The sequence below is a fragment of the Pseudochaenichthys georgianus genome, chromosome 3 (genome assembly GCF_902827115.2).
Source record: "Pseudochaenichthys georgianus chromosome 3, fPseGeo1.2, whole genome shotgun sequence".
Taxonomy (NCBI): Eukaryota; Metazoa; Chordata; class Actinopteri; order Perciformes; family Channichthyidae; genus Pseudochaenichthys; species Pseudochaenichthys georgianus.
The window spans coordinates 19,523,578-19,545,215 of record NC_047505.1 but is presented as its reverse complement, the minus strand read 5'-3'; the positions used below and the strand labels follow the sequence as shown (position 1 = coordinate 19,545,215).

Here is a 21,638-nt window from a genome sequence, read left to right as displayed (position 1 = left end):
TACCTGCAAATGTGCAATGCAACAACAGAGGCCACACTCTCTTAGGCCACTGCAGCATACCAGCGATGCGTTCAAAGGCATTAATGTGTGTGTCTCCCTGATTCCCTGAACGGTGGGACTAATGTTATGTGCCTACTCACATCAAAACTGTCATGGGGATCTGTGTGTGGTCTATGGGTAGGTGATGAACTGGATGGAATAGCGACTCCCCGCTCTATCTCCAGAGCTTTTACCCGTATATGCATGGCTTCCACCTCCAGCTCCTTGTGTCTCAGCTCTACCTCCCTGATGCGCAGAGTCAGCTGTAGCTCCTCTGTCGACATCCCAGCTTGGGAAGGCAGGCCTTGGAGTGGGGAGGACAAACCTGCGAGATCATCCACTTCATGTGTGTGAACTTTCTCCTCAAACACACCCTTTTCGACTAGTTTTGCATACAAAAGTTCTTTCAACTCTTGTTTTTTTTGTTGATGTAGGCACAAACACATCATAAAATTCTGCAATTAACAACAAATCTGCTTTTGTGCAGACCTCTAATTTTTGGATGGAAGGTTCCGTAGTAAACAGCTCAAATGTACCTTACATGTTAATTTTCAAAATAGAGAAGAAAAAAAACGTCAACCAGAGATACAAAAATGTACAGGAAGAAAAAACATAGCGAGGCTTACCTGACACGACGAAAAAGAACGGAAGGACCGGATGAACGAGCCCCCAATTATGTTACGCCCCGGCCTAGGTGCAGCACAAAGTTTGCTCTCTCCCCACACTCAAGACAAAGGCAGAGACAGAGAATGTCTTTTGTTAAATTTAACTTACGAAATCTGAATTACACAAAAATATACTTTCACAACCAAAGAAAACATGCAGAAAGTATGATACAAAAATAAACAAAACAGGAGTAACAAAACGAACTAACCTTAAACACAAAATCTTACCTAACAGAGAAAAATAAATATACAGGCTTCTTACCTACTCTAACTTAAACAGGAGAAAACGAACAATCCAAAAGGGAAAAAGAAAAAGGGTTTGCGCTCCTGAGAAAAATAAATCCGTCTACAAAGACAGGTAACGTAAAAATAGCTCACAGCCAGCGGAGAAGGACAAAATGTTCTCAAAGTGCGAACATAGCACCACAGGACAAAAGATCTAAATATGCGTTGTGTTGGGAGTAGGAGAAGTTGAGTCAGAGAGACCGAGAAACTGCACGGCTGCAGCTTAAATGCTCCAGTCTCCTCAGGTGGACCAATCAGCCTGTCGAGGGCAGCCAATCAGCAACCGGACACCACCTGTTCAATCACACGCAGCCACACAAACACAGAAGAAGGAAGAAAATCTGCACACAATACACATAACGACCCAGGGTCGTAACACCATGCAAAGAAAAACATTTTTGAAAAACCCTGTTGGAATAATATCAAGGCAGCAGGAGGAGGATTTCAGAAGTTGTATAATGTCCTCTAGGTTTTTATCATTAATCTGATGGAATTGTGTCATGATGTCTGAATTGATGTTAAGTGGACACAGAGACAAAACATTTGCTGTACCTGATGCAGAGGCACTGACTGCTTGTCTGATTTTCTGAATGTTGTCAGTGAAAAAGGAGGCAAAATCATTGCACGCCCTGGTGGATAGAAATTCAGAGGCTACTGACACTGGGGGGTTAGTTAGTCTGTCGACGATAGCAAACAAGGCACGTGCGTTGTTTTTGGCAATGATATCAGAGAAGAAAGACTGTCGGGCAAATTTCAATTCCAAATTATAAAGGCCAAGTCTCTCTATATAGATTTCAAAGTGCACCTGGAGATTTGTTTTGCGCCACCTGCGTTCAGCTTTCCGACACTCTTTTTTCTCTGTTCTCACGGTCATGGCCTTTCTCCATGGAGATATTTCCTTCCCAGTCACTTCCTTTACCCTAGTAATGGGCATCTATAACATTTTTAATTTTTTAATTAAAATGATCTACTAGCTTATTTACTGAGGTGTTAGCAGGGGCAAGTGTGGAAGAAAAATTCTGAGTAAACATTTCCCTAGTATTTTCAGTTAAATATCGCTTTGTGGTTACCTCTTTTTGAACACTTGTGTGAACAGAAATAGAGCTCTCAAAGAAAACACAGGAATGGTCAGAGAGCGCAACATCAGTCACCACAACCTTAGAGATATTCAGACCCTTTGAGATAATTAAGTCCAGAGTGTGCCCCTTATTGTGCGTGGGCTCCGTCACATGCTGAGTCAAGAACACAACACAGTTATTTAGCCCCTCTGTCCTGGGGGTTGTCAACATGGATGTTAAAATCACCAACAATGACTAGACGGTCAAAGTCAATACACACTATAGACAGCAGTTCAGTAAAGTCATCAAAAAAGCTTGCACAGTATTTGGGTGGTCTATAGATATTTAGGAACAGAGCTCGAGAGGAGCATTTCAGCTGAAGGGCCACATATTCAAAAGAAGCAAAGTTCCCATAAGATGTCTTCCTGCATTGAAGGGACTCATTGTACAAAATAGCAAATCCACCCCCTTTCTTATGCATTCTTTCCTGACTCATAAAACTAAAGTTGGGAGGGGTTGATTCGATAAGAACAGCTGCTCTGTTATTTTGTTCAATCCATGTTTCCGTTAAAAACATAAAATCGAGATTGTGCTCAGTGATAAAATCATTGATTCAAAATGTTTTACCTGCTAATGACCTGACATTTAATAAGCTAGTTTAAATGTGTTGAATACACTATCAGTCAGATTTTTTGTGGCAAGCTGTGGCTGACATGGAATCACTTCTAAATTTGATAAACTCACACAAACCTTTGAGCGCTTCCTGTGTCTAAGCTGATTCACCGCTTCTTAATCAGGAGGATACGTCCCCAGCTGACCCAGAAAGCAACGCAGGTTCTGGTCCAGGCTCTCGTCATCTCACGCCTAGACTACTGCAACTCCCTCCTGGCTAGTCTACCTGCATGTGCCATCCGACCTCTGCAGCTCATCCAGAATGCAGCGGCTCGTCTGGTCTTCAACCTTCCAACATTTTCCCACACCACCCCGCTCCTCCGCTCACTTCACTGGCTTCCAGCAACTGCTAGAATCCACTTCAAAACAATGGTACTTGTGTACCATGCTGTGAATGGATCTGACCCTTCCTATATCCAGGACATGGTTAAACTGTACACCCCAGCACGTGCACTCCGCTCTGCATCAGCCAAACGGCTCGCTGCACCCTCGCTGCGAGGGGGACCCAAGTTCCCATCAGCAAAAACACGTGGGTTTGCTATCCTGGCTCCAAAATGGTGGAATGAGCTCCCCATTGAAATCAGGACAGCAGATAACTTGCACATCTTCTGGCGCAGACTGAAAACTCATCTCTTTTGACTCCACTTCGAGCGATATAATTACTAACAAAGAACTGCTAACAGAGCACTTATATACTAATAAAGGACTGGCTTATCTATAGCCAGTTGAGTAGCACTTGAAATGTTTGGCTGATGAAACCTGATGTACTTATATGATTCTGTTTTCTTCAAGGTTGTATCTTCCTGGTTGAATGTACTTACTGTAAGTCGCTTTGGATAAAAGCGTCAGCTAAATGCAATGTAATGTAATGTTAATCTATTACCTATCAACACAGATATCGGCAAAGCTACTGGCAGGCAGGGCCCCGGCATGTCCTGGAAAGAGTTGAGAGTGCCATACGCCCTTGAGCACCTTGAATTGCCTTGTGTTGAAAGGTGCTATATAAATAAACTTGCCTTGCCTTGCCATGAGCCTGGACCCAGCATATATCAGTCAGTGTTTGCGTTTTTTGCACACACATTCTTATCAGGCTTCGGAGACAGCAGTCTTGAAGGGGGGGAGGACGTTTTGGTCCGGATGATTGTGGTAGGCATGGTGACGGGGGTGTTGGTGCGCGTTCAGGGGGAGGAGGTGGTTGACGTAGGCACGGTGACGGAGACGGGGGAGGTGGTGCGCGTCTCTGCTTCAGTGATTTTGATGGGCGTCGTTGAAGAGCGGGGGTAAAGGACATGCTGCCAGCCCTGTGTATCGCCTTAGTTTGGTTATTGAACTCCAGGAAGGAATCAGTGCCAACCCTCTGTACAGTATCTCCTTCATGTGTTCAGCGATCTCCAGGAGGGTGGGCGAGGATGAAAGGGTGAACGGAGAGTAGAGAGAGCTGTGGGGTGAAGGAAGAGTATCCTCAGAGGTGATAGGGGGGGTGAAGGGCGGTGGAGACTAGTGTTAATTTCGTCAGCAATTTTTTTATTTAGTTTTAGTCTTAGTCCTGTGTTAAATTTTCTTTTTAGTTTTAGTCATATTTAGTCACCTTCATCCTGTTTTTATTTAGTCAAGTTTTAGTCGACTAAAAGTAAGAGCATTTTAGTCTTATTTTAGTCGACTAAAACAGTAAACATTTTAGTCAAGATTTAGTCGACTAAATGTCTGAGCATTTTAGTCTTATTTTAGTCAAAGAAAACTAATTATTTGAGTCTACTTTTTTTCAATGAAAACTGTTGAGTGTTTTTTAGTCATCAGATTATATAGAACATTTCAGTCAAACTAGTCTAGCCAAAACCAATAATTTGTCATTTTAGTATATATAAATAAATAAGATTATATCTTGTCCTTATTTGATGAAAAACACAGGTTGAATGATTAAGAATGCAGCTTTGCAGAGAGTATCTGGTCAGGTTTGTGGTGTTTTTACCTGTGTTATGGCTACATTGCTTCCCTTCTGATAAAACAATGCATTCGCTTTTGTTCTCCGCCTCATTGTGGCGAAAATGGGCCCAAATATCACATCGTTTCTTTCTCCCAAGCAGTGGTGGCTTTAGACTTTTTTGTTGTCAGTCATTTTGATGGACAGGATTGTAACATTTCCGTCATAATCCATTATTATCCATCGAGTGCACAATTTATCAATCACTCGCGCTGATGGGGGGGTATTCGGTTAACGCGAGTGCGACCACTGCTCCCAAGCCCTGTTGTTGCCATTTTATTTTCTGTTAAATAAGGTTAGTTAGACCATGAGTTAGACCCGAGTCTTCCTGAAAGTTCACAGTGTGCCGCTGCCCGGTGTAATTCAAATCTACCGCCGCGCGCAGCACAGACACACACAGCTGCTGCCCAGCCGCAGCACCGGAAATGGAACTGCTGGGAGAAAAACTGACTATCAGAGATGTAACGTTATCTTTGATAATATTTTGTCTCGTCACTTTTTCGTCAACGATATTGCATGATGATTTTGTTACAGTTATTGTTTACTGCCGTCGGTGCCGTCTCGTCATCGTCTCGTTTTCGTCATGGAAAAAAAGGTCATTGACGAACATATTTCGTCATAGTTTTAGTCAAAGAAATTAACACTAGAGACTCCTCCATTTGTCTCCCATACTCAAGACATTCCTCAGTTCTGTGATAGATTTTCAAGGTTTTCTGAGCGATGTGTGTCTTTCTCTTGTTTTGATTCCTCTTGTTGCTTGTCCTTGGCAGAGGGAACAGATTGATGACGCAGGCAGTTGAATATGTTAGAGATAAACAATTTCACTCCTGACTTGTTCAGGCAAACTCCATTTGCCTTACAAAGATGTCTGCGGTCCCAGAAAAAGTTAAAGTTGTCAATAAAATGGACAGAATGGTCAGTACAGGCAGTTGAAAGCCAGGTGTTCAGTGCAAACAATCTGCTGAATCTCTCCACTGCAGTACCACATTCTTCACAGTCGGATGTTCAGCCCCAATATGCAGGATCTTCTCAGCCAAGTCAGAGACCATATTCTTGGGAAAACAGAGTACTTTGGTGTTGTTCTTATTACACAGACCTTTTACATCTCTTACAGCAGAGTCACCCACAATCAGAGTTTCAGGCCCAGTCGTTAGCTTTCCCTCTAGCCTTTTACTTTTGGAGTAGCTATTGGTCCTTACCCTGCTGTGTGAAGAGGACAGGTTATCCAGGTCATCAGAAAGAGATCTCCGGTTCTGTGTCAGTGGAGCGTATCTGTTCTGGATTGGCACACTCGGTGGTTTAGCAGGATTGTTTTTAGTTTTCCCTTTAGCAGCTGTCCACGGCTGTTTCCTAGTATGAATAGGGGTTGAAGAGGCACTCTTCCTGGGCGATAACAATGCAGGCCAGCCGGTCGCTTCACAGATTTCAGAGCGCTGGGCTCTGCCTGTTGTTCGTCCTCCCAAATCCCATGGAAATGATTTACTCTTCGGCCTTGCACCCAGAGAGTTCGAGGGAGGACTACCACTTGTAGATTTATTACCTGTAGATGTATTACCCGGTACACAGCCCTCCTGTTCCTTGGAATCCTTGTAGCTGCTAATGTTACTAGCCTCAGGCCTAGGGGTACCTGGGCCAGCAGCAGACTCTACCTCTGTATATGAAAAACACACAAGGCAGAAATGTTAGCTTGTTTGTAGCTCAACTGCAGGATTTAATCTGCTCATTTGGAAACAATCCACAACAAAAGCATTTATCCATGCTCATTTCCATGAGGCAACAACACCAGAGATCAATAAGGCAACAGCATCCACATAACAACGATGACATCATAGTAAAAATACAACATAAATGTACAATAAAATCGTCACACTCAGAACTCACTGTTATCCTCACACTCAAATTTCAATACAATACACACACTTCAAAGAAACATATACAACCTATATGCATAAACACAATCTACCTCTCATAGTCATTTACATCATACACCAAGCAACACGTGTCTACATAGTACTGTTTAACCTTAGCGTTAGCTCCGCTAGCCGCTAGCGTCACATTGCACATAACTATACATAACTGCCTAAAACAACGATTAGACATATCACACTCAATCACAACACACTCATAACACTTATACCCCTTATACTGGGACACTATGGTGTAATTTGAAGGACTTAGAACCCACCTGTATATGAAAAACACACAAGGCAGAAATGTTAGCTTATTTGTAGCTCAACTGCAGGATTTAATCTGCAGGTTTCTGCCCTTGCAGGGTTCTAGATCCTCCCGAGTGGTATCGCCCTCTAGTGATCAGTCCGCCACACAGTTGCAATGTAATACAGTTTAATGACTTCTAAAGAGACATCAACAATAAAAAATATAGGTGTGACACTTTTTAACAATGAACTGGTTTAACCCTTTACACTAACTAGCTTTGAGTTAGCATGCCTTTGTCCATTATTTGCAGCACTGCTAAAGTGGTGTCATTCCAACCTAGTCCATTCACTTCCACGTTAACTTCCAACCGTTGCATATATTCATTTCCAACATGGCCATCTTCTGTAGAAGTTTGTGGAAGTCATCTGTAGAGAACGGAGGCATTTTGCTGCTAACTAGCTTAAGCTAAATAGCATGCTGTACCAGGCTTTAGCTGTTGCTAGGCCACGCCACTGTAAGACTGAGGTCGTCGTAAAAATATTGAAATATGGCTGAAACCCTCCGTCTATTTACGAAGAATAACTGTCCCAGTGATAAGTTAATGTCCAGGAGCCGTTGCTCGAAGTTTTCAGAAAAAGAAAAATAGAAAAACAGCATAAAAAAGTAAGCAGAGGCAAGAGCAAGCAGAAACGCGTCTGCACTGTAAGAACGCTAGTTACATGTAAAAAATGTTTCAATGCTGCAACCATGTTGCTTCCGTTATCAGTTATGACTATCAGAATTTTGTGTTTTGGTATTCCCCAGTCCTCTGTGCATCGTTCCACACAAGTCTTTATAGACTCTGCAGTGTGTGGGTGGGAGATCTGGTCAAGTCTCAACAATATGTGCTTCCCTTTATTCTTTTGAGTGCAAAAGTAACATGCACTAATTGCCAGGAATGATGCTAATTGTTATTTTGCGTGCTGTGGCGAGTCTTTCTTTGAATTTCTGTTTTTCGTCAATGTAAAGCTTGTCAACTAAGTTGTTTATTTAGTTTTTTTTGGGTATGTTCAGCCTCTTATCGAAGGTCTCCATCATAAGGATGAAATCCTCATCCTCAACTGTACGAGCAGGTAGGCCGGTGCGTCCAATCCACTGGGCAATGACCTTTTCTTTAGTGCCTTGTTCAAGCGAGTCTGATTTGTATTTTGGTCCTGAGGAGGAGAACGCTACTGGGATAGTTGACTGTTTCCTTTGATTCTTTGCACCAGGTTGCTGTTTTTGAGTACTCGTCTCTGGGATCTAGGTGAGGAAAAATAAGATTGCATAATTACTCCCTAAACAGACCTACAAGGCCTACAGATTAATTCCAATTAATTAAATGTAGGCTAATCCCTTTAAAATATGCCTTTGGTAATAGTATCATCATTAAAATTTAGTATATCAATAATATCAAGTTTAGATTTTGAATATTCTAATTACATCCCCTTACATCCCCTAACACAGTGTTATGGGGAATGGAAGCGCAGCTGCGTGTTAACGGAGTGGATGGACAGGACGCTGAGGCTGAGTTATTCACTCCAGTTTTGCAGCATTCCACAGGCATAAGAGAGGCAAAGCTATCATCCCGAGGGGAGATAGGTTTTTCTCCCAGCAGAGGTTCAGGCCTTGGTGCAAAAACAGGCAGTGTCTGCTGTGTGCACGCAAGACAGAGAGGGGGGGGATTATTCCCTGTACCTCCTGGTTCCCAAAAAGACAGGCAAATTCAGGCCCGTTCTGGATCTTCGCAGTCTGAATCTCCACATTGCACGCAGAAAATTCCGGATGTTAAACAATAAAACAGTTACTGGGACTGGTGCAGCCAGGCGATTGGCTTACAACCATCGACCTGAGTGACGCATGTCGAGATTGCTCCGCAACACAGAAAGTATTTGGGTTTTGCCTTCCAAGGGGTGGCCTGCGAGTAGAACAGGCTACCTTTCGGCTACTCCCTGTCCCCACGCACGTTCAGCGAATGTGTGGCCACAGCGCTCCAGCCGCTGCCATGGCATGAGAGTTTTTATCCAGACGACCTCATAGTTATGGCCAGGTTCAGGGAACGGGCAATGTTTTATACAGCCCAGTTGATCCTACACCTAACCAAGTTGGGTTTTGTGATCAATTTGAAGAACAGCACCCCGATACCTCACCAACAGGCGCTGTATTTGGGAATGGTGCTCGATGCATGCAGGCTATGCGCCACCCTGTCAGGGAGCAGACAGGCATCCTTGCTTCGGGCAGGTTGCAGACTGCGACAGGGGGCAACAGCGACAACAACACCACAGCGGCATATATCAACAGGCAGGGCGGAGTCCGCTCTGCCGCTTTGTTGACCACAGCGTAGAAATTGTGGTTATGGGCTTCAGAGTTGGTGTTATATCTGAGAGCCCCCCACATCCCGGGTCTGGAGAACAGGGGGGCCGACCTCATGTCGAGGGACGGACCCCTGCCAGGCGAGTGGGCGCTTCACCCGGTTCGGGACAGCAGAGGTGGATCTGTTCACCAGCTGGCGCAACAGCCACTGCGCCCTGTGGTTCTCCATGGCTCTGAGCAACAACGCGCCCTTGGGGGTGAACGTGTTTGCACACGAGCCATGGCCAAAGAAGCTGCTTTACGCCTTTCCACCGTTGTGTCTCATTCTCCCACTCCTGGGGAGAGTGATGCGAGAACGTCTGTCAATTATCCCACTAGCGCCGCATCGAGTGGGGGCACCGTGGTACTCCCAACCTCTCCAGGCTTGGCTCCTGAGAGGGACAGGCTAAGGCAGGGTGGATTGTCTGATAGTGTTATTCAGTCTATCCAGGCAGCTGGAGCGGGATCCACCACAGCCTGTTGCAGGCCAAAGTGGCTGGGATTCCTGCTATGGTGTGAGGAGTGGAAAATAGAGCCCCTATCTTGTGAATTGGGATCTATTTTGTCGTACTTACAGTTATTGGTGTCAGAGGGCTTGCTCATTCCACAGTGAAAGTGTATGCAGCAGCCATCTCGTCCTGCCATGAGGGATTTGGCAGCAGGTCAGCCTTTTCTCAGCCACTAATGTTGCGGTTTTTGCGGGGGGTCAGGAGGCTGCGCCAAGTAGAGCGCGCCTCCGCCCCGCAGTGGGACCTGCCGCTGGTGCTCGAGGCTCTGGTCTCGAGCACCCTGAAAGCACTGTCGTGGAAGACAGCATTGCTACTTGCCTTAACGTCGGCCAAAAGAGTGTCCGAGTTAACCGCTCTATTGATGCACCCGAGTTGTTTAATGATCTGAGGTGACCGGAGCGGGGTGCAGTAATATAGAAAATTGAGGATGCAATGCATTGGTATGAATCGCGATGCATCGTGATGCATCGGGATGCATCGGGATATCGAATTGAATCGAATCTTTGACAGGATAATTGTAATCGAATCGAATCATGAGACCAGTGAAGATGCACAGCCCTAGTGGGTTCTGGACGGTGTTTTCTGAAGTCTATGGTGATTTATTTTGTTTTGCTTGTGTTCAGATATAGGTTGTTTGCTGAACACCAGGCAGACAGCTTCAGGATCTTGTCTCTGTATGCCAACTCGTCGTCTCCCTTATATATTTGACCGACCACAGTGGTGTCATCCGCAAACTTTATAATGGAGTTGGAGGGGTGAATGGGAGAGCAGTCGTGTGTGTAGAGTGTGTTCCTACTAGACCCAAATTAGTTGGTCAGTTATTCACAAGGTTAATATGCCATTTGTCAATAAATTCAAGCCAGGGAGGCAGTCATTGTATGTGCTGCAGATAAAAAAATCACTAGGGCCAAAAGGGTGGGTGGAGGGGGGTCTGGAGGACGGGTTTGGGCTGACAGCCCAGGGGGCACGGCAGAGGACCAGGAAGGGGTCTCGGCGGACGGCCTGGGGGCAAGGCAGAGTTCATTGTGGGGGTCTCGGGCGGACGGCCCGGGGGCAAGGCAGAGTTCATAAAGGGGCAAAGGCCACAGCGGGCGAACTCATGGGGCCGAGCATGAGGGCGAAGGCAGCGGCTGGAAGAGTCAGGGGGCCGGGCCCGAGGGCGAGGGCCGCGGCCGGGAAAGTCAGGTGGCCGGGCTCGAGGGCGAAGACCGCGGCACTCAGGGGGCCGGGCTCTAGGGCGAAGACCGCGGCTCTCAGGGGGCCGGGCTCTCAGGGGGCCGGGCTCTCAGGGGGCCGGGCTCTAGGGCGAAGACCGCAGCTCTCAGGGGGCCGGGCTTGAGGGCGAAGACCGTGGCCGGGAAAGTCAGGGGGCCAGGCTCGAGGGCGAAGATCGCGGCTCTCAGGGGGCAGGGCTCGAGGGCGAAGACCGCGGCTGGGGAACTCAGGGGGCCGGGCACAATGACATGGCATGGGCTGGTGTCAATGGGACCCCGGATGGAGCAAGGGCTGGTGTCGATTGGACCATCAACGCAACAGGGCAAGGAGTAGGCAGGATCCCCGGCGGGACAGGTGTCGGCAGGATCCCCCACGGAAGAGGCCAAGGAGTTGGCAGGACCCCCGGCAAGACAGGTGACGACGGGACCTCCAATGGAACAGGATATGGGGTTGGCAGGACTCTCAGCGGAACCCCCAACGACACAGGATATGGGGTTGGCAGGACTCTCAGCGGAACCTCCAACGACACAGGACATGGAGTTGGCTGGACCCCCAACGGCACAGGACATAGGGTTGGTAGGACCCCCAGCAGAACAGTAGTCGGCGGGGCCTCCAACGACACAGGACATAGGGTTGGCAGGACCCCCGGCAGAAGAGTTGTCGGCGGGACCCCCAACGGGACAGGACATGGAGTAGGGACTTGAGTAGGGACTTGAGTAGGGACTTGAGTAGGAACTAGAGAAGGGACTTAAGTAGGGACTGGAGAGGGGACTCGAGAGGGGACTCGAGAGGGGACTTGAAAAGGAGAATCGAGAGGGAACTTGAGAGGGGACTCGAGAGGGGACTCGAGAAGAGACTCGAGAGGGGACTTGAGATGGGACTGAGTGTGTCTGTGCTCCTGAATCAGCCTCTCCTGTCTCCCTCCTCTCCCCCCTGCTCCTCTTTGAGGCAGCAGCAAAGACTAGTTTTCTCTCAACAAGTTTTAAAAGTGTATCTTACCTTTTTTCACTTAGTTAACTTTTTATTTATTTATTCATGCATATTTTACTAATCACATTACATTTCATTTAGCTAACGCTTTTATCCAAAGCGACTTATAATGACCGATTACAGGGACATTCTCCCTGGAGTAACTAAGGCCTTACTCAAGAGCACACTAGTGGTGGTGTTCCTGGCGGGTTTTGAACTCACAGCCTTCCGATCTTCAGCCCACCTCACTATCCATTAGACCAGACCTGGGCATTGTAAGGCCCGCGGGCCAAATACGGCCCGCGGGATGATTCTGACCGGCCCACGAAAGATTACATGATAATTAGAAAATAAAACATATTTTCTAATTATCTTATGGGTGGACTAAAACCGCATTGCTTTTATTTTGAAGCCCATTTATTCTCACAGTGCACGCAATCGTGCACGTCAACTGTGCACGTGAAATGCGTGTCTACCTTCCTTGTCACCTCTGAAAAATGCGAAAATGTCGGCTCATGCCAAAAAGAGGAAAGTGGATGCCGAAAGCAGAACTTTCAAACAAATATGGACTACTAATTTTTTCTTTACTGAAGTCAAGTGTAAACCTGTGTGTTTGGTTTGTGGGGAGCATGTCGCCGTGTTTAAAGAGTACAATTTGAAACGGCATTACGAAACATGCCGCGAAATACAAACATTTGACTGATGCCGAACGAGCGCGGACATCAACGGATTTACTAGCAAAGCTAGAAAAACAACAAGGCTGTTTTACAAAGCTGCATGCAGAAAAGAGTGCATGGTCGAGTCTGCAGCACTGCTATGGCCAGAGAAAAAAGAAGCGTTTGAAAACATCCCGCTGTCCCGCCGCACCGTGACGAGAAGGGTGGAGGACATCGCAGAGAATCTGGAGTTTCAGCTGCAAAGTGAAGTGGGAAGCTTCGACTTTTTTTCTTTGGTTTTGGATGAGAGCTGTGACGTCCGTGACACAGCCCAGCTGCTCATATTTCTCCGGGGGATAACGCGCGACTTCAAGCTTACGGAGGAGCTGGCAGCAATGCGGCCAATGAAAGGAACCACAACGGGGAGTGATCTGTTCACCGAGGTAAACGATGTCCGAATTTGACAGGGAAAAATGTTGGGCTTTTGAAAAGAATGCAAGATAAAGTGAGTGAACTCAACGCAGAGCAGAAATTGGTGTTTATACATTGTATTATTCATCAGCAAGCGTTGTACAAGTCAGTGCTAAAACTTAGCCATGTGGTTGATGTTGTTACTACAACAGTTAATTTCATCAGAGCGCGAGCATTAAAGCACAGGCAGTTTGTTTCACTATTGGAGGAGCAAGAGAGCGAACATGGTGATGTCAGGTACCACACAGCTGTCAGATGGCTCAGCCTGGGCAAAGTGCTAAAAAGGTTTTGGGTTCTGAAATCAGAGATAAAAGAGTTTTGTGAGATGAAAGGCAAAACCATCCCAGAGCTGTCTGATAAGGACTGGATGGCAGATTTAACATTTGCTGTTGATGTGACTGCAATGATGAATGCACTGAACACACAACTGCAGGGCAAGGGCCTTTTTGCTCATGAAATGCAGAGCCATGTGAAAGCCTTCATGACAACGTTGCAATTAATGTCAAGGCAACTAGACAGCAACAATCTGGAACACATGAAAACCCTGAAAGAAGTCAAACCATCAGCTGATCACCGGCACAGGTACTCATCCATGTTAGGAGCACTGCATGATGAATTTTCAAGGCGTTTTCAAGATTTCAAAAAGGTTGAGGATGAAATGCAGCTGGTTTCCTCTCCCTTTATCTGCAGTGTTGATAGTGCACCCACTGAGGTTCAGCTTGAACTCATTGACCTGCAGTCTGATTCACTACTGAAAGAGCACTTTAAGTCAGCATCACTGCTAGAGTTCTACTCTGCTCTCAAGGAGGAGAACTTTCCAAACATGAGGAGACATGCTCAGAAGATGTTGGTTCTCTTTGGATCCACCTATACATGTGAACAGACATTCTCAGTCATGAAGTTTACCAAATCCAGGTACAGATCCTCTCTCACTGATGAACATCTGTCAGCTGTGCTTCGCATCTCCACCTCAGACATTCAACCTGACTTTGATGGACTGAAAAAATGAATGAAAAAAAAGAACTGAAGAACACTAAAATGTGGAAATATAACAAGTGAAATGGGACACTTGATCTTTTTTTTTTTTTTTTTGCGCAGTTCTGAAAACATTAAATGTTTAATATAGGCATGTAAAGTCAAAAAGGCTACAAAACTGGGACACTTTTCTTTACACAGTTACACAGTTCAGTGATATGTCTTGTTTATTTTGGCTACAAAGATGATGTGATGTCTTTAGAAAGCTAAGAAAATCCTTGTTTCAATAGTACATGAAACTCAAAATGCCCTTATTTATTAATGTGACTGAAAATGTTTATCATTTTGGAAATTCTATTTGAATAAATGATATTTTTGAAAGCTAACCTCACCTTTTAATTGCCAAATAATAACATACACTCTAACCAGCGGTCAAAACAATGCCATTTACTGCTTTTTATATAGAAATAAAATGTATATTATGCATAATTGAGTTCGGCATTTTGGCCCGGCCCTCCAAAATATTTTCAGTTGCTCATTTGGCCCCCTAGGAAAAATAATTGCCCACCCCTGCATTAGACCAATCACTACCCTCTCAAATGGAAATATGTGTTTACATAAATGGTGACCACACCGTTTGAGACCCACTGAGAACTTAGACTAAGTTAACTATCTAAACACTCAGAGAGTCCTTTACCTCACCTGAGCTGAGGTTATCCCAAGCTTGAATGACACACAGAGACCAATCAAGGGCTTTGATTTATGATCTGTATGACAGTGGCCGGCCACATCATGTGGACAGCCAGTCAGCCTGTGTGAGGCAGGCCACTTAACAGGCCAGAAGGAGGCGAGATCAGAGCAAGGGAGCAAGGGATCATTGTCCACAAGTTAATCGATCGCAGATGGCGTCGTGGTCACGGACTAATAAAAAAAAAAACATATACAAAAAAAACAAAAACTAAATGGGTCGCAAAATATACTTGGGCGGCCGTTAATATACCTGGGCGGCCCGCCCAAGTATAGTCTATGTGTGGGAAACCCTGGGACTCGAAAGGAGACTTGAGAGGGAACTCGAGAGGTGACTCGAGAAGGGACTTGAGAGAGGACTTGAGACGGTCGGTTCGCCGACAGAACACGGGGGGCTGGAGACGGCCGGAACGCCGACAGGACACGGGGAGCTGGCGTCGGCCGGAGAGCCAACAGGAGACGAGGGGCTGGCGTCGGCCGGAGAGCCAACAGGAGACGAGGGGCTGGAGTCGGCCGGTACGCCGACAGGACACGGAGAGCTGGCGTCGGCCGGAGAGCCAGTACTGGAGCCGAAACTGGAGTCTGGACCAAGGCTACTGGGGCCGGTACTGAAGCCGGAACCATGGCTGCTGGGGCCGGTTATGGAGCCGGAACCATGGCTGTTGGGCACGGAACAGAAGCCTGGACCCTGGCTGTGTGAGCCAGGTAATGGAGCACTGAAGCATGGCTGTGTGGGCCGGTACTGGTGCACGGATCCATGGCCTGTGGGCCGGTTCTGGAGCCGGAACCATGGCTGCTGGGGACAGAACTGGGGCTGGAACCATGGCTGCTGGGGCCAGAACTGATGCTGGAACCATGGCTGTGTGGGCCGGTTCTGGAGCCGGAACCATGGCTGTGTGGGCCGGTACTGGAGCAGGTACCATGGCTGCTGGACACGGAACCGGAACACGGAACCATGGCTGTGTGGGATGGTACTGGAGTACGGTACCATGGCTGTGTGGGCCGGCACTGGAGCACGGAACCATGGCTGTTGGGGCCGGTGCTGGAGCCGGAAACATGGCTGCTCCTTCTCTTAGGAGCCTTTTGGAGGCTCCGTAGACCTCCAAAAGCCAGACGAGACCCATCAAAAGCATTCTCGAAAGAAGCTATCTTGGGAACTGTGCCAGGCAGGGGGCTAGCATGCCTGGGGCTAGCAGGCCGGGAAACGCATGTCTGGAGGAAGTCCATAATCCAGCCAGGTAAGAACTTCACTAACCCTGGTTTCTCTGTTGCCCTCTGGTACGCCTCTGCCAGGGCAGCCCTCTTTTGCTCCGCATTGGTTGCTCCCCTCCATTTACCATAGATGCAAGCCAGCAAGTAGGTAAATTAATACAACTCCACTTCAAATGGATCATCTGCTGGGTCCATATGTGGTTGGTTCATTCTGTCAAGGTCGGGGAAAAATAGGACCCAAATGCAGATTGAGGAGGGAAGCAGGTTTCAAAATGAAACAAAAGCTGAAAAAACAAGAATCCATGAACAGGTACTGTAGCACGAGGTAGCATCCAAACAAAAGGTGACTGTGACCAACATGAAGGGAGACATGAACGACAAATAATGAACCAATACCAGCACAGGAAGAGACAAGACTAAATACAGGGAGGGGTAATCACGAGACGAGAAACAGCCGAGCAGGGAAGGAGAAACACAAGGGTAACAGGTGAACACAATCAGACAATCAGACACACCGGGGAAACTAACGACAGGAAGGAAGACAAGACACAGGGAGAACAGAATTGCAAAATAAAACCATGACAAGACAGGCCAAACTAAAACCGTGCACTGTAAAAATATCCACCGTGAATTCACAATAATTACCTGGCAACTTGTTGCATGATTTTCACAGTAAGGTTCACAGCAATTTACTGTGAATGTCTTCACAGCAATGTATTGTAATTTCACATCCATGATATTACAATGCATTGTTGTAAAGGTACAACTGTATATTGTAACTTCACAGCTTCAATTACTGTGATATTACAGTATGTTACTGGGGAATTACATCATTTTGTTGTACATTAATTACAACAAGGGCCTGTACTTTTACATTTCTATTGTGAAAGTACTGCAGGAGTAGCCAGTAATTTACTGTGAATTTACAATGTGTACTGTGAAAGTACTGCAGGAGTAGCCAGTAATTTACTGTGAATTTACAATGATACACGTGCATAACTGTAATCCCCAGCTCCAGTACTTCCTGGAGGAAGCTCATACAATGGTTTCCTGTCCAAGTTTAACAGGAAACCAAAGTGTGAGCTTCCTCCTGGAAGTACTGGAGCTGCACTACAAAAATGCACGTAATCTTATTGTACAATTAAAAACACACCAAACGCACAAATGAGGTAAAATCAATGGAAGCCCACTGGCATATTTATTGACAAAATAAACAACAGAGTAAACAAAGAGGAACATGAACTAGTTCACCTCAACTATCCATAAAAAACAGATGAACCCTTAACGGATCCTTTAAACAAATAATCCTTCGCAGGTGAACCGACCGTAATGCTTCCCACTGGACTTGTCCCCGCACACCATGCAGTCTATGCAGACCATTCTAAGTCTATCAGCTTCCGGTGAAGGGTGCTCACGTGAGGGTTAATGGAGCTTCGCTTCTTTGCCTTGGAGCCTTTCTCTGGGTTGATGCCCAAGAAGCACCTGTTAAAAAGCAAAGATAAGTTTCAGTTTTAAATACACTCATGTATTGCAGGCAGCATTTATCAAGGTGTTCACCTGTGTCTTTTCCCACACCGACTGTTACTAGTCCAAACCTGTTGCATCATCCTCTCACAATAACATTATTTGTAGCCTAGCAGAGTGCCTCAGGTACCTCTAACATAAGGTTTACTTACTTATCTGAATTTTGAAGCCATACTATAATGTGAATTAAACCATTATGTCAATTTTTTAACAAGATAGCCCAGCAACATCAAGTGATGGTGTGGTCCCAATTCGCATAGTTGGTTCCAGGCTTCATACTCAAAGCATTTAATCTACTTTATGGCCTCTGTAGAAAGGCATGGACTTAATAGCCAGATAGTGAAACACAACTTTGCATGATAAGTCTTACTGATGACATTGATCATGTGTTTGAGTGTTACAATACCTTTGGATGAACTCCAGTGTGCATGATCCAACGGGATATTCGAGGTTGAAGACATAGTAGCTGCTGAATAAAGCAAAAAAAATGGGTGTGGGCCCATTACCACTTATCCCTCGGTGGATAGCATCCACCCAGAAGGCTTCATTGTGTCACCTGAAATGAACAGATACCCCATCATGCGTTATTGTGGATAGGTACATTCCTAGAATCAATCAAAAATAATACTTGAGCTAGAGATGTCAATACCAGATCCGAGTAACATTCATGATTGGCCAAGGAACAAAAAGCAGGAAAATATACAGTGCAGAGCATGCAAGGACATGACACAGAACCCTCCAGGTGGACAGCATTTTTCTACTCCACCATCAGTGAGGTAGGCTACTTAACAGCAGTGTTGTGCTAGTTACTGAAAACCAGTAACTAGTTACCATTACTAGTTACTTCATTTCAAAAGTAACTCAGTTACTTTACTGATTACTTACACCAAAAAGTAATGCGTTACTGTGAAAAGTAACGTTTTAGTTACTTAAAAAAGGGCTCCCATTATATTAATGCCCTTATAGCCTTCATTTCAGTACTGTTATTGCATTGGAGAATAATACAATCTGTTGATCAACTTGACATGCACTATATGCAATCTGGATAGCATCGATATTAGCTGGCTTTACATTTTTGTATATTCTTTCTCCAGGTAGTTGGAAAAAGTTTTCCGTCCCATATGCCGTGTGCCGCCCGGACATGCTATCATGCTAACTAGCTCCCTGAAAGCGGGTGACTCCACTGTAGCAATAGCCTGCATGTGTTCTACAACATACCGTGCAATGGCTTTATCGACTTTTCGCTGGCTAGCAGTCCCTTGGTTAAAATCCAGCCGCTGTTGCTTAGGTGCAGGTGGAGGTGGAGTGGCGTCGGCTGAGTCTCTGTGGTCTTAGCTACTAGCTTCGTCCCAGCATGTTGTTTTTGCAGATGTTTTAAGAGATTTGAATGACTGGTTTGGGCAGTAGATAGGCTCTTTGACCCGCCAGGACACAACTTACATTTAACTAAAACGTTATTTTCTTTGTGCTCGACAAAAGTGAAATAGTGAGAATATCTCCAGGTGGAGAAACTAGACTTGAGCTCCGCCGCCGCCATGATAGTCTTGTTAGTAAACAACACAAACACGCCCACAGCCCGTCTCCGCATGTGACACAGGAAGTATTTAAGTACATTTACTCAAGTACTGTACTTAAGTACAGTTCTCATCTCTGTTCACCTGGCTGTTGACTATATAAAAAAACTAACGGAGTAACGCACCATGTAGTAACGGTAACTGAGTTACTGAATTTAAAAAGTAATGCGTTAGAGTACTAGTTACTGCCAAAAATAACGGCGTTACAGTAACGCGTTACTTTGTAACGCGTTAGTCCCAACACTGCTTAACAGTCACTGTAAAAGCATCAAAGGTCCCTGTGCAGATAGGAGAATCTGGCTGAAGGACAAAGCAACTCCCTAGCCCTCCCCCCTCCGCCTTTATGGATAGACGATTTAACCTCATTCCTCTATGGGTAAATGGTTACGAGCCCAGCTGGAACGAGAACATGTCAACTCGTCAGACCCCTGAATCATTGAAACAGGCTAGAGATTTTAACTAACGCGAATCGCTGAAACATATGGCGTCAGAGTATTGTAAGTGTCGTTTCACAGACTGGACTTGAATGGAGTGCAGGAGATGGAAGGCCTTCAGTCAGATTCTCCCCTCGATGCAAAGGAACACTTAAGCTCTTTAGAGTAACCATTCAGTATCCTATACCTCATCGATGGTGGAGCAGAACAGGGATGTCCTAAGAGAAATTATATAACTAGAATAAAAGAAGCAGTGAAGTCTAGCCATTCAGGTCAGAAAAGCAGGAAATCCTGTATAAACAGGAAAAATCCTATCCCTGAACATTACATTACCTTGAATGATCAAGCAGGGGGTGCTTGGAAGTGCTGCAGTATTCACTACATCAGCAGCAGAGGTCTGTAACAAAGTAACACACAATAGCATAGATTTAACATTATGCAAGGATGAAGATCGTTCATTGGTCAGAGGTAAATCAGAACATAATAAATGGTCTAATAATAATTACTTGCATTTATATAGAGCTTTTCAAGACACCCAAAGCACTTACAAATGGACGTCCGCAAACCAATGTGTAGCCCCCGTCTGGGTGATTCTAAGGCAACAGCTAATCCGTGCACTACAGCTCAACACAGATCAGCTCGGCCCATTTGGAGCAACTTGGGGGTTAAGTGTCTTGCTCAAGGACACTTCCGACATGCGGACAGTCAGAGCCAGGATTCGAACCACCAACCCTACGGTCGATGAACGACCAGCTCTACCAACTGAGTTTCTCTGTAGGCTCCTTAAAGTAGACCATAAGGAGCTGGAGGATGCAGGCAGCCTTCTCCGAACCCTCTGGATCATAGCTGGCCAGAAATTCCCTGATCTTCGGGTTGTCCAGTTTCTGGCAGAAATGCAGGATGGTCTGTCCTCTCTGACCCAGGGCCTCTCGGAGCTTCTGAAGTATGTTGACGTCCGTCAGGATGCCAAAGTGGGAGAAAAGCCCTCTCTGAGAAAAGGCCATTCCTCTTTGACCTCCAACATCGCTGGTGCAGGCATTCTGTTGAGGTACCTCCGCAGGATGATGTAGGTCCTCACCATCAGAAGTTCTGCTCTCTCTGCACCACCCATCCCTTCCTCTGTGTACAGACATACAAATACATGTTTGAGAGTACCCAAGTAACAACAATTAAATTCAATGTCCCCACCTCTGGGACATTTTGAGTGTCAAACCTTTAATTTCATGCTCTCATCATTACTCATTCTGAATATTAAGGTGGCCTTTTTGCTTAATGTGGGCTGTTTATTTAGGTGTCAATTCACCAAAAATAAAGTAGATTGCATGCCTGAGTAGATGTTCCGCAGATCCCTTTTCGAATCCTCCAACGTTGCCTCGGTCTCCCCCTCTGGTAACTCTGCTAGGCACCACCTCACACACCTAGGGACAGTGTTGGGAAAGTTCACTTTCTACATGAACTAGTTCAGTTCACAGTTCACACATTTTAAAATGAACTAGTTCAGTTCATAGTTCATAATTCAAAATTTTGAACTAAAGTTCATGGTTTCAAAAATGAACTAATTTATAGTTCATAGTTCTTTTTTCAATACGTTGTTGCGAGCTATTATTTGTCTCCTGTACGATGTTAATGGGCCATTTCAATGTTTACAATATCCTCAGAGGGCCGTACAAGTTATTGACCTCTGCTTAAAAAAACTAAAATCACAGCTCATTCATTTCATGCTGTGCAAAGAAAAAGCAACCTCTTAATCCAGATATCTCACCATGACTCGCATATGCATGCACGTGCAGGGTGTGGGGTGACCACCAACACAGAAAGATATGGACACAAGATGTGTGCAAATGTATTTAGTTTCCTATCCATGTGAACATGATTTAAGTGGGGGGGACCTAACCTCCTCTAGGGGGGTCCGGGGGGCATGCTCCCCTGGCAAGATTGTTTGCACTATGAGAGCAACATTAGGAGATCTATGGACACATCTCTCAACACCCACACACAACTGTAAGCAGATTTTCTTTTAATTTATGGATATTTGACAAATCACTCCCCTTTGAAACTGTATTCTTCTTTATTAATAACTGTCATATAGTATTTTATACCTGTTTACTTTATTCTCTTGTTTTTT

The 21,638-nt window shown here is 45.5% G+C and overlaps 1 protein-coding gene across 1 annotated transcript; it reads left to right on the top strand.

Annotated features, from left to right (window-relative positions):
* The first annotated feature begins 3,871 nt into the window (after nucleotides 1–3,871).
* LOC139433577 (general transcription factor II-I repeat domain-containing protein 2B-like) lies at nucleotides 3,872–14,056 on the top strand. Its single transcript, XM_071202641.1, has 3 exons — nucleotides 3,872–3,999; nucleotides 13,006–13,629; nucleotides 13,738–14,056. The coding sequence occupies exons 1-3, from the start codon at nucleotides 3,872–3,874 to the stop codon at nucleotides 14,054–14,056; spliced, it is 1,071 nt and encodes a 356-aa protein (XP_071058742.1).
* The last annotated feature ends 7,582 nt before the right edge of the window (nucleotides 14,057–21,638 follow it).